General features: G+C 40.4%; 1 protein-coding gene across 1 annotated transcript in view; it reads left to right on the top strand.

Annotated features, from left to right (window-relative positions):
• PCNX2 (pecanex 2) overlaps positions 1 to 12565 on the top strand; it is a 254759-nt gene that overhangs the window by 10167 nt on the left and 232027 nt on the right. The window contains exon 2 of the mRNA XM_058669358.1: positions 11667 to 11872. Within this exon, the coding sequence (XP_058525341.1) occupies positions 11667 to 11872 (206 nt within the window). The remainder of the gene's footprint in view (positions 1 to 11666; positions 11873 to 12565) is intronic.

Genomic DNA, 12565 nt, shown 5'->3' with positions numbered 1-12565 from the left:
CTTCCACTTTGCATTTGTATCTCCTTTCTTGCACAGAGAGAACCTTGGTTCAAAATAATACCGTTTATCCTAAGATTTACACAGAATTTATAACCCCATAAGAAACATCTGAAAGTTAAGATTTTATGGAGATTTTTGTTATCTAGTATGTATCTACCATTAGTGTTCTACCATTGTACCCTGTTGTAAAGCTACAAGGCTTAATTCTTATTATTTAGCTAATTTTGGGGTGGTTTTATTATCTATTTTTTATATAGCCACATTATATATATATATATATATATATATAAATTTTGATAGGAGTTAGTGTGAAGTTCATTCCCAGGGTAAAGGAGCAGTGATTCTCTGGTTTCAACAAGAGATGTGTGAGGTGTTGACTGAGATGGGAAAGGACGGAAGAGAACAGTTGTCGGGAAGGAATGAGAAACCAAACATTTACATCTATACATGGTAATTAGGAGTTTCCTTTTCCATGTGGTGGTAGAGATGCTGGACTAATAGTCAGATATGCATGTGGGGAGATTTGAGAATAACCCATTGCTGGAGATAGGAGCTTGACAGTCATTAGTATAGAGTTGATAGTTACTGCCCAGGGAATGAGCGAGGTCTCCTGCACTGAGCGTGTGGACTGAGAGAAGTGCCAGAGCATTGAATTCCAAGGAGGTCAACATGCAGAGAGAGGGCACAGAGGAAGAGCCAGCAGGGCAAGGAGGAGCCAGAATGACTTGGGTCTCAGCAACAGAAGGAAGACAGAATTGCCACTGTGAGCCACTGTGCGCCACTGTGCGCCACTGTGCTGCGTGTTGTTGAGAAGATACGAAACGGGAGTGATGTTTTGTTTTTACAGGCATTGACAAGGATGCTTTTTAGACAAATGTTGAAAGTAGAGACCAGATGGCTGTGAGATTAAGGTGCAGGGGAGGCAATGACATGCAAACAGCAGGTAGGATGGCTGCTTCTTGCACAGTGGTGAAATGGCACAGTATCTGGAGAAAGGTTCGGAATCAAGGGCGGCTCATCTCTCGACGTTGGAGGATCTGTGGGTGTGGGGCTGTGGTTTGATCTCCCTCTCATTCCCTAATGGGACTTAATGGGACAAGTGGATCATCAGCTAGCTTTTTCCATTAATGGACTCTGACTCAGTAAAAGGGAAGACACAGTTCTGGTAACATGCAGAACAGTTTGTGGTCAGGCCCGTTTGTGTAGGATAACCACAATGCTGTGGCCAGAATCCAGGTCTTTAAAATTGGAGTTTAAAAACATAGATTTTGTGCTCTGTATTGCCAGGCCTCCAAGTTCAAGTTGTCATTGCTCCCAGGACAGCCTTTGTGTCATTATTGGTGTAGCAATTGCCTATTGCTTGGTGGTATTTCTATAATTTGTACATATTTTCCTAACATGAAAAACTTGGGCTTAAAGAAATAGGCTATTGGGCCAGATAGAAATGAGTTCTGTCTGATTTATTGATATTGATTGATCTCAAATATAGAAAAGAGCTATGAAAGTTTTAAACCATGAAGGACTTTAAGAATTTTCTAATTTTATCTCTTCTTCTCTGGAATACTTACATCATTGGAGTATTTGTATGTTTCAATTCTTTCCCCCTGAATTTCTACCATCTTAAAAAAAAAGAAAAAGAAAAAAAAAAAGAGGTCAGAACTAATAGTGATATCCCATTGGTCATTGGTCATCTTTGTCTTTTGCAAGCTAATTTCTGCTTTCAAGATCCTGTGAAAAGGAGAAATACATGCATATATGAAATATCCCTCAAAACAAATAATTTTCCTCAGAAAGCAGTTGCCTAGCTTGTTTTGTGATTACTTTTTCTTAATATATATCAATGCTGGGCCTGGTGTGATGGCTCAATTGGAAAATCCTCCCCTTACAAGCACCAAGATCCTATATGTATGCTGGTTTGTGTCGCGGCTGCTGCATTTCCTAACTAGCTCTCTGCTTGTGGTCTTAGAGAACAGTGGAGAATGGCCCAAAGCCTGGAGACCCTGCACCTATGTGGGAGACCTGTAGGAAGCTTCTAGCTCCTGGCTTCAGATTGGCTCAACTCTGGCTGTTGTGGCCATTTGGAGAGTGAATAAATAGCCATTCTCACAATTTACAGGAGTATGTGTACCAGGTGATTCGCAGAAGCATTGTTTTAGGTATCATTGCCATGTAACTTATTAAATGGGTCATAGTACATTCATAGAGTGGAATACTCAAGGTTACAAAAAAGGAATGAAAAAAGTCTGTGAAAGAATCTCTAGATAATACTGTTAAGTGAAGCAAACATAAAAGACAGATGTTACATGTAAATTAAAAGCAGGGAAGCAGAGGTGAAGTTTATATGTAGTTGCTTATGTTTCCAAAAAGAGAAAGCTAAATTAAAAAATTAACAAAAAATAAAATTAAAAGTCTTTCTGTATCTCCTTCTCTCTGTATGCCTGCGTTTCCAGCCAAAATAAATAAATCTAAAAAATAGAAGGGCCTGGTGCAATAGCCTAATGGCTAACAGCCTCACCTTACATGCACTGGGATCCCATGCACGTGCAAATTTGTGTCCCGGATGCTCCACTTTCCATTCAGTTTCCTGCGTGTGGCCTGGGAAAGCAGTGGAAGATGGACCGGGCCCTTGGAACCCTGCACCCACGTGGGAGAAGCAGAGGAGGTCCGTGCTTCCTGGCTCTTGGCTTTGGATCGGCTCTGCTCTAGCCGTTGCTGCCACTTGTGGAGTGAACTAATGGATGGAAGATCTTTCTTTCCATCTATCATCTGTGTGAAACTGCATTTCCTATCTAAGTAAATAAATAAATGAATGAATAAATGATCTTGAAGTTTCTAATATTGGCATAGGAGAACAAAGGCAATGATTTTCATTTTAAAGATTTTTTTTTTATTTGAAAGAGTGACATACACACATACAAAGTGTACATGCACAAGAGAGACAGGCAAACAGAAAGAGAGAGAAGCAGACACACATGCAGAGAGAGATCTTCCACTTGCCAGTTCACTCTTCTAGTGACTGTGACAGTAAAAAGTGGGCCAGGCCAAACTCAGAAACCTGAAACTCCATCTGATTCTCCCACATTGGTAGGATGCTGTCTTCTGTACTTTCCTAGGTGTATCAGCAGGGAGCTGGATCAGAAGCCAAGCAACTAACAACTCGAATTAGCTCTATGGCATGCCGATATTGCAGAAAGCGGTTCTTTTCTGTCACAATATCCCATCTTTCTCATACATTAAAAAATTTGGTTGTGGGCCCAGCACAGTAGCCCAATGGCTAAAAGTTCTTGCTTTGTATGCACTGGGATCGCATATGGGTGCCAGTTCATATCCTGGCTGTTCCACATCCCTTCCAGCTCCATACTTGCAGCTTGGGACAGCAGTAGAGGACAACGCAATGCCTCGGGATCCTGCACCCACATGGGAGACCCAGAAGAAGCTCCTGGCTCCTGGATTCAGATTGGATCAGTTCAGCTCCGGCCAATGTGGCTACTTGGGGAGTGAACCAGCGGATGGAAGATCTTTCTCTCTATATCTCCTCCTCTCTCTAAATCTGACTTTCCAATAAAAAATATCTTTAAAGAAATATTGTGTATGTGCTTGAGAGTCAGAGAGCCAGAGCAAGAGAGATGGAATACAAGGCTAAGGAGAGACAGAAACAGGGATGGTGAGAAAGCATTGCCCTCTGCTGCTTCACTTTCCTAAGGCCTGTGAGGATGTGGGATGGAAACTCTGTCCAGGTGACCCTTGGGGTACCAGATATCCCTGCATTTGAGCCATCACCTACTGCCTCCCAGGGTAACATTAGCTGGAACTTGGAACCAAACTTGGACTAAAACCCAGGTATTCTGACATGGGAAACTGGCATTCTAATCTGTGGTTGTTTTTTTTTTTTTAAGCAATTTTACAGAAAAATGAGTTTGTGTTCCATAATGAAGAATCTGATATATGCTTTCCTTAAATACCACAATTCCAGGAAGTAGATTCCTCCTTCCTGGTTTCTGTATTGCAGGCCACGCTGCTCTCCATTTTTCCACTGACATTGACGGGCTTGTCAGTCGTTAACACCAACACTTTGCTTCCATGCTTAAATGGCATTCTGTGTTCTTCAGTATGAAGATCTAATTCGTAATATTGGTGTATTAAAATCCTTTATGTGTTACTACACTTCTTATAGTGTCTATTACTCTGAAATATATTCTCTATCCAAAAGTTCCTGTGCCTTTCAGATCAGATACTATTCCTTCCATGTGGCTTTTCTCAGCATCTTTCACAGTTTGGCCCACTACCTCCACTCCACAACCCAAATTAGGCATACCTATATTTATTTGAATTATAGAGTCTGTTACTTTCCTTTGAAATTGTGTATTCATCTCTTTCTTTCATGACTTTGAAATTATAGTCTAGGAATGTTTTTGTCATCTCTGTGCTTGGTACAAACAAATCACCTTATACATTTATGAGCTAAGTGGTGCATTTCAGTTAGGAATTGGGATGTGTTGATTCTGAATCCTTTTGGGGACATTTGTCAATGTGTGGAGGTATTTTGGTACTTACAGCTGGAGGGATTGTACATAATGTGTAGAGCACCTAATGTATAGGGACAAGGGATATTATTCAACTTTCTCTAGTGCACAGGACAGCTCCCAACAACAAAGAACTCTGTCCCCTAAGATGTCAATAGAGCTAAAGTTGATGAATATTAGGTGACAGGAGAATGAGCATTAAGTGATGATGATGCGTAGGCCCATAAGCATAGTGACCTTTGCTGAGTAGGATGCTGCCTGCTTGTCTTTAATTGTATTTAAGTCAGCTCAATGGTTATAAATTGGAAACAGTAGGTTTCCTCCAGGACCATTGGCAAGTTTGGGTTTTTTTGTTTATATTTTGGAGTTTATCTCAGTATCTTTTATAATAATCAAACTTAAATTAAATGATATACTCCCACAGTGGAGGCTGGAAATGCTAGACATCCTATGCAAATGAGAAGATCTTGGGGGGGTGGCATTGTTGCACAGTGCGTTAAACCATAATCTGCTCTGCTGGCATCCCATGTGAGCACCAGTTCAAATCCTGACTGTTCTAGTTTTGATCCATCTCCTTGCTAGTGTGTCAGGGAAAGCAGCAGAAGATGGCCCAGTTCCTTGGATTCTTACATGGGTGTGGGAGACCTGGATGAGAATCTGGCCCCTGACTTTGGCCTGCCTCAGTCCTGGCTGATATAGCTGTTTGGGGAGTGAACCAAAGGATGGAAGATTTCTATTTATCTCTACCTCTCTCTTTGTAATTCTGCCTTTCAAATAAATAAATGAATCTTTAAAAAGAAAAACAAAATGTTGGGGCCTAAATGCCAATATTAGTTTTAGGCTATTGAGACCTGCTGAATGTAGGCAGGTGTTTGGCATAATGGTCCACGTAGTGCTTGGGACACACTCATCATATTTCACAGTCTCTGGGATGAATCCACGCCCTGTTTCCAATTCTAGGTTCCTGCTACAGTGTGTCCTGGAAGCAACAATGATGACTTAAGTACTTGATTCCCTGCCACCCTTGTGAGAGACCTGGCTTGAGGTCTTGGCCCAGCCGCAGCTGTTGTGGACATTTGAAGATAGAAGATCTCTGTGTTGGTCTGTTTTGCCCTCTAGTCTCTCTTTTGAATAAAGAATAAATAATAAAAAATGTAAAGCTAGAACCTGGAAGGGAAGGAGCAGAAACCCACTGGTCGATCCTTGGTAGGCAGGGTGCTTAAACAAAGTCGAGAAACTTGTTGGTCATGAACTCTGTCAGATGTTCCAGTAGTAAGTTAGTGGGGTTAACAAATCTGAAAGTGAAAAATATTTTCATTTGTATATTACATACGTAAAAAATATCTTATATTACTTTTAAAGTGTAAAATTGATCATGTATAGTTTTATTTTAGAAACTTTCAGTTTATTATTTTAAATATATTTATTTATTTGAAGGAGTTAGAGAGAGAAAGAGAGAGAGAGGTAGAGACAGAGAGCTCTTTCTTTGGGTTCACTCCCTGATGGCCACAAAGGCCGGAGCTGGGCCAAGGTCTCCCCTGTGGGTGACAAGAGCTCAGACACTTGGACTATCTCCTGTTACTTTTCCCCAGGGCGGTAACAGGGATTTGGATTGGAAAGGGAACAGCTGGGACACAAACCTTTACTCAGTGGAATTTTGGTGTCACAGATGGTGGCTTTACATACTAACCACATTACCAGCTGCAAGACTTCAAATTGTTGAATTCTCGTTTTTAATTACAAAGAATGAATTTTCTTATTCAATAACACATGACATGGTTTTCTAGTTTCAATCTCAGTACAGATTTGTGGTTGAGCTTGTTATTGCAACAAGGTTGACATTACTTTGCCTTTGGCAAGCTTATGGATCATTCTGTTTATTTCAATGTATATTCAAAAAGGCAAATAAAATTTTATCTCTTACCATGGCCATTAAAATTTAAACAAAACACGAGTCCAAATTTCTCAACTGTATTCATTGACTAAATTATCCATGCTATATTATTTACGAAAAGAGACAGGATTGAGTAATTGCAGGTTCCGGTTTTTGAAATAATTTTTAAGCAGGATTATTAAGCTATTCATTTGAATGATCTTGCTAGTAAATGAAAGCTGATGGCCCATCTTATCTCTGCCTGTAGCATGATCTTGCTAGTGCAAACATCGTCCTGCCACCTCTTTATCCAGCATTCCCCTCATCAAAACTGCTCACAAATCATGAGGTCTGGGAGTACAAAGAAATCGGAACAGATCTGAGAGGAAACAAGCTGCAGCTCAAGCCAAACAAGTAGCCGGACTAGGATTAAATGTTGTAGTTTGCCTTTTTAAATTCACTTTGTTTTTTTTTTTCAAGATTTGAGTGTAATAAGTCTGAATTTCAATTTCAGATTTTTTGATTCTGTCCATGTTATCCTTTGAAAACATGTAGTTGCAAAGCTGGCTCGTGTTTAAGGTGTGTTGTCCTGAGCTCTTCCTCTGTAGAAAGTTTGGGGCAGGTTTGTACGTGCTCTATGTACAGTCGACCTCAGGAGATTCTTGGCCTTACTCCTGAAATCCAAACTTTTGCTGGAATCTTTGCAGTCCTCAGCAGAGAAGTTCCAGATTTCCTGAGAAAATATTACATTTGGTCAATGTTTTTCATGGTATAAAATCATGAAACATGTGCCGAACTGTTATTTTGCATCTGAAAACGTGTAAATTCTTTCACATATGTAGGTGCAGAAAGATGATAGCCTTTTTGTGTGTTTTGGCAAACACACCTATCCCCAACCCTGCTTCTGCACTTATAATTATGATTTGCTTCAGGAGTCCTACTTGAATGGCATGACAAAGACACTAAACTCTGGTCTGTTAAAGGAATGGGTGAGTGAATGGGGTATGGATAAGCAGGTAGACAAATGTGATCCCCAAGTTGACAAAATGGATCAACAAAGTAAAATCTCTGATCTCTGCCACAGATGACATGACTCAAGTTGCTCAGTACAAATCTCATATTTTTGTAATAATCTGTTTTCCTAATGCTCATAAAACATGAAAGTGTAGGTTCCAAAGCCCCTGTCAGCCCAGTATGTCAGTAATACCCAGAACCACCTCAGCCCGCTTAGGTATACAAATGTCAAAAACAAGTACAAGTGTCATGTTCTGCAGATTAATGTGTTATTTTTTGGGCTGCATATTCTGAGTAAAAACATTTTCAAATGACTTGAACCTTAACCTTTAAGCAAGAAAACTTAACTTATTTTAACTACATTAATGAAATGGCTTTACATTTCCTTGCTTCTCTAACTAACATTGTAATGAATGTCATGGAACATTTTCTTTGTGATTCTAGACATCTTATTACTCTTCTTTTGCACTGTCCTCAGACTTGGCTAAGGCATGTCTGTGTCTCAGAAAGTGATCATGGAAGTGCCCTTTACTGCTTTATCATCTCCTTCTCTCTTTCCTTTCCCTTTCCCTCTCCTTCCCTCCCATTTTATCCTTCCTCCTGTTTCTTGCCGCTTTACCCTCCTCCTCCCTCTCCTCCCCTCCACTCCTCTCCTCTCCTCTCCTCTCCTCTCCTCTCCTCTCCTCTCCTCTCCTCTCCTCTCCTCTCCTCTCCTCTCCTCTTATGGTTTCACTTTCCACATGATTTTAGCCATCTCTTTTTGTATTATTGTGTCTGTTTCTAATGTTTGTGGAGACTGGGAAACTGAGATTTTGGAGTTGATTATATGCCACTTCAATGAACTAAGCCCAGAAAAAGAGCATAATATGTCCAACAAAGCTTTGAGATGCTGCCTTTTCAGTTAAGGTTCATGGACTTTGTGTGCAGACTTGGTGACCCAGTAAATAGAATCTTCATTTTCTGAGCCCCTCGAAAAAGGAAAAAAGTCCAGTACTGAAGCTGGTGTCTGGGATTGTGACTTACACTCGTAGACAAGTAGAGTTCCTGGCTGTCAGAAAGCTGTGGAAATCCTTAATCCTGCATGACTTCAAGCCTGGCACTGGAAACCCTGCAGCATAGGAAAGCCAGACCTCCTCCTCACTCAGCTAGCCCTTGAGGGAAAAAAAGAGGAAGAAAATGGGGAAAAGACATGTCTAGTTCTTATTTATCAAATTACCAGTCAGGCCACTAAGCCAGTTCAGGTCCAAGGTAGAGATGCCAGCCAGTTGAGAGTAATTGCTGTTGGAAATGCAGGAATGGAGAGGGATTGTTTCCTTCTAGCAGTGATGTGTTTTCTTTGGCCAAGAATAAAATTTTGAAACATGTTGGCTTGCATTGTTAATTAGAATGAGCTAAAATGATGCATTCATGGTAATAAGAAATAAGATTTACGTTGGAACAAGTAAACATATTCAAAATTTGATAAACCTTATGTCAGGATGAAGAATTCCATGATATGCATTAAAAATAAATGCATGACTGTTCATTCATGACATGGTCTTCCCTACCAGCCTTCTCTTGTCCCCTTATGCATACGTCTAGGGAGAGCAGGAGGTGGAGGCCCTTTGTTGACTGAGCATGATCCCTGCAGCACAATGGCCTTGGAAGTTATTTCCAGCAATGTGCTTGGCAGTGTAAAATTGTAGGAGCCTGGGCTAAGCAGAACTGCATGGTATAAAAAGCAAAATCTGGGAAGATGCTAATTTCTGCTTGGAGAGGGTTTATTTTTTATTTTTTTAAGAAATCATGAGGCCAGAGAATTTGGAGAGGAATAATGTACACATGTAGCATACTGTTCTTAGCTGCATTACACCTTAGATATTCATATTCATATTAACTTCAGACCCTAATTTCTTGGTGTCTCTTTAAAAGTACAAAACTTTATTCTGTAGTCCGTATTTATGAGGACAAGATGAAAAATATTGTTTTTTTTATTATTGTGACAGTTGATTTGTTTCCCAAGTAAATTTTCCTCACGACCATATAGAATTTTTTTCTCCCTTTTTTCCTAGCATTCTCACCTTGCTTTTTCTCTTCTTAGCATATTCTTCTCAATACCTTAACATTTTCTCAGCTTATTACTAATCTAATTTGAATGGAAGCTTCCCTACTGAGATGGAATCCCTGTGTTGATTAACCCGTGTAGCTCCCATAACAAGCAGAATCCAAGAACTCAGTGGTTTCATGAATTGAAGATTTATTGCTCCCTCCAATTATGGATCCACTTCAGACCTGTGGGATATGCTCCATAGACACTCAGGAGCCCAGGATGAAGAAAGTCATGATCACAGAGACCTGCTAGGGTGATCGCTAACATTAGGTAAAGACAAGAGGGGAGTGGAGAAGGCATGAAGCCTGCTGAGGTCCATTGGCTAAAAGTGAACACATGACCCCAGCTCTAACTGCTAGGGCGACAGGGAGCTATAGAGGAGCAGAGGGGACACTTAGGAAGCACAAACTCTCTCTGCTACTCCTACTCACCAGACTTCTATGAAACTCACATGATAATAAAGTTTGAAGAACTTTTACCTGTGATTTTTTTAAAAAGATTTTTTTATTGGAAAGTCAGATATACAGGGAGGAGGAGAGACAGAGGAAGATCTTCCGTTCATTGATTCACTCCCTGAGTGGCTGCAATAGCTGGAACTGAGTCGATCCGGAGACAGGAGCCTTCTCCAGGTCTCCCATGGTGGTGCAGGTTCCTAAGGCTTTGGGCTGTCCTCGACTGCTTTCCCAGTGCCCATATGGGATCCCAGCACATGCAAGGCGAAGACTTTAGCCGCTTTGCTTCCATGCCAGGTCCTTTAATCTGTAATTTGTAGTTAGCAGAACTCTAATATCTTGTTCTCATAAACATATGAGATTTTTTGCTTTTTTTTCCCCTTCTATTCTTAGTTTCTTCAATGTAACTCTGGCTTTAGGCTACTGTTTTTAAACTTATAATGGTGAAGAAAAGGTGAAGTGGGTATTTGTTATGTGTTCTCTCACACACACAACTTGTGTCCGAATATTGCTTGAAATTCTTTACAGTTTCACATCAGCAGCTGCATATGTAAACTTGGGCCTACTGTCTTCTAGTAGATGACTTCATTTTTTCAGTTTCCAGTCTTAATTAATCATTCTTTCATTTACTTGTTAATTTATATTCATTTGCCCATGAAGTAAAAGCATGTGTGTCTTGGTGGAAATTCCTCTCTTTGTTTTTATCCTATTGATCCTATTGGTGGTATTTACATTTTTTTTTTTGGTCTGGCTGCTCTGTTGTAGAGATGGTCTTACTTAGGTGGGAGACCGTGATTGGAGCCTGGGACCCTGGTGAGGTGTGCAGTAGTTGCATGGGAGCAGCTGTGCCTTGGACTATGCTATCTGTGGCCATCACTCTTCTCCAGGCTGCCTCCCAGATGTGACTGGTGCTGCCTCCCCAAGGTCCTTCAGGGAGGTTTGTGTGGAAGAGTCTCGCTGGTCGTTGAAACTGTCCTCGATGGCACTGGGATATCCTTATCCTCATCTCCATCCCAAGGGATCATTAGTTTTGGAAGAACTGAAGGATCCATGATGGTCCTTGGTCATGGGAGAGCATTAGAAAGATGTGTGAGGGATGCCACAGAGTGGGACATAATGACTGTTTTTGTTTCTTGAATGGGTTGGACAGAATTGAGCTGAGCTTTGCTATCATCTCCCTTTTGAGAGTTTCTGTCACAGCATGAAAGATCCCTCTTCCCTTTGGGAACTGAACCCTTTCAGGGCCTCTTGCACACATCGCTACCCTCAGAAAATCCGTGACTTGTTGGTGTCAGCCCAGCCAAGAGGGGAAGGAGGAGATTACCCCAACCTTTTTTCTTCCTTCTGTCCTCTGTTCTTCACAAAGCGTTTCACATTTTGTTGAAGGGAACTTCTGAAAGAACTTTCCTTTGCCATTAAGACCAGGTGCACAGGGCGATTAGTAGAAAACTGAGCAATTCCCTCTCACATATCTTGTCCTGTGGCCTTCCTGCCTGCCAATCACGTGTTGGTCCTCATTTTGGTTAGTAGGGATGATAAACAAGAGAGACTTAAACATAACAAACCAAGTCTTTTTCCCCAGGCATTTTAATCAGGAAAACTAGCAGCACTAATACAATTTGAAGTCTTGCCTGGTTTATTTTCAAAGATGCTTCTGGAGTCAAAGCAGAAAGAAAATTCTCTAGGCAAGTGAATGTTTTCTTTCTCTTCTTTAGGCTTTTCCTCCAAATGCCATCACTGTATTTTTTTACTGCACTTCAGTGACTCTTTTCTTCACAATAATCAAGCTGGTCAGCTATCGCCTACACCTCATGTTTGATAAAGGAGAAGTAATCCAGCAAAGACCCTCCAGGAAGAAAGAAAAGTCAAGTAAAGACAAAGAGGCCAACAGTGAATGCACAACTAACCAGAAAATCCCAAGGTGACATTTCCAATTAATGTGTTGTTTCATAATTTAAATGTTTTGGTTTTATTTAAAATTATTGTTCTCATTTATTACTTGTTTAGGAAAATAGGCTAGTACAGGCACACACATATGCATACTCCTCTTATTTTTTAACCATAAATATAAGATGATGTAACCAACTATCAGCATGACTTTAAATTATGCTCTTAATTCTTTTGCCTCAGGCTTAGTACTGCCAAAAATGTTGCTTCAGTATTTTATTTTGTTTTGTTTTACTGAATAACATGCATGTTTATTGATATGAGAGCAAAGAATAGAAATATTTAGAATAACTCTTTTGAGCATGTCACCATTCTTATAGTGTTTTTACAGCCCTTTAATAAAAAAAAAGTTTGATAAAGTAATGTTTATAACTCTTTTTTTTTTTAAAGATTTATTCATTTTATTACAGCCAGATATACACAGAGGAGGAGAGACAGAGAGGAAGATCTTCCGTCCGATGATTCACTCCCCAAGTGAGCCGCAACGGCCGATGCGCGGATCCAAAGCCGGGAACCTGGAACCTCTTCCGGGTCTCCCACGCGGGTGCAGTGTCCCAATGCATTGGGCCGTCCTCTACTGCTTTCCCATTTATAACTCTTTTATAAAGATTACATATATATGTATCAATAATGTACATGACAAAATGAACCTCAGGGAAAAAGTAAT

Source organism: Ochotona princeps, chromosome 10 (assembly GCF_030435755.1).
Source record: "Ochotona princeps isolate mOchPri1 chromosome 10, mOchPri1.hap1, whole genome shotgun sequence".
NCBI classification, from domain to species: Eukaryota; Metazoa; Chordata; class Mammalia; order Lagomorpha; family Ochotonidae; genus Ochotona; species Ochotona princeps.
This window is presented reverse-complemented; position numbering and strand designations above follow the sequence as displayed.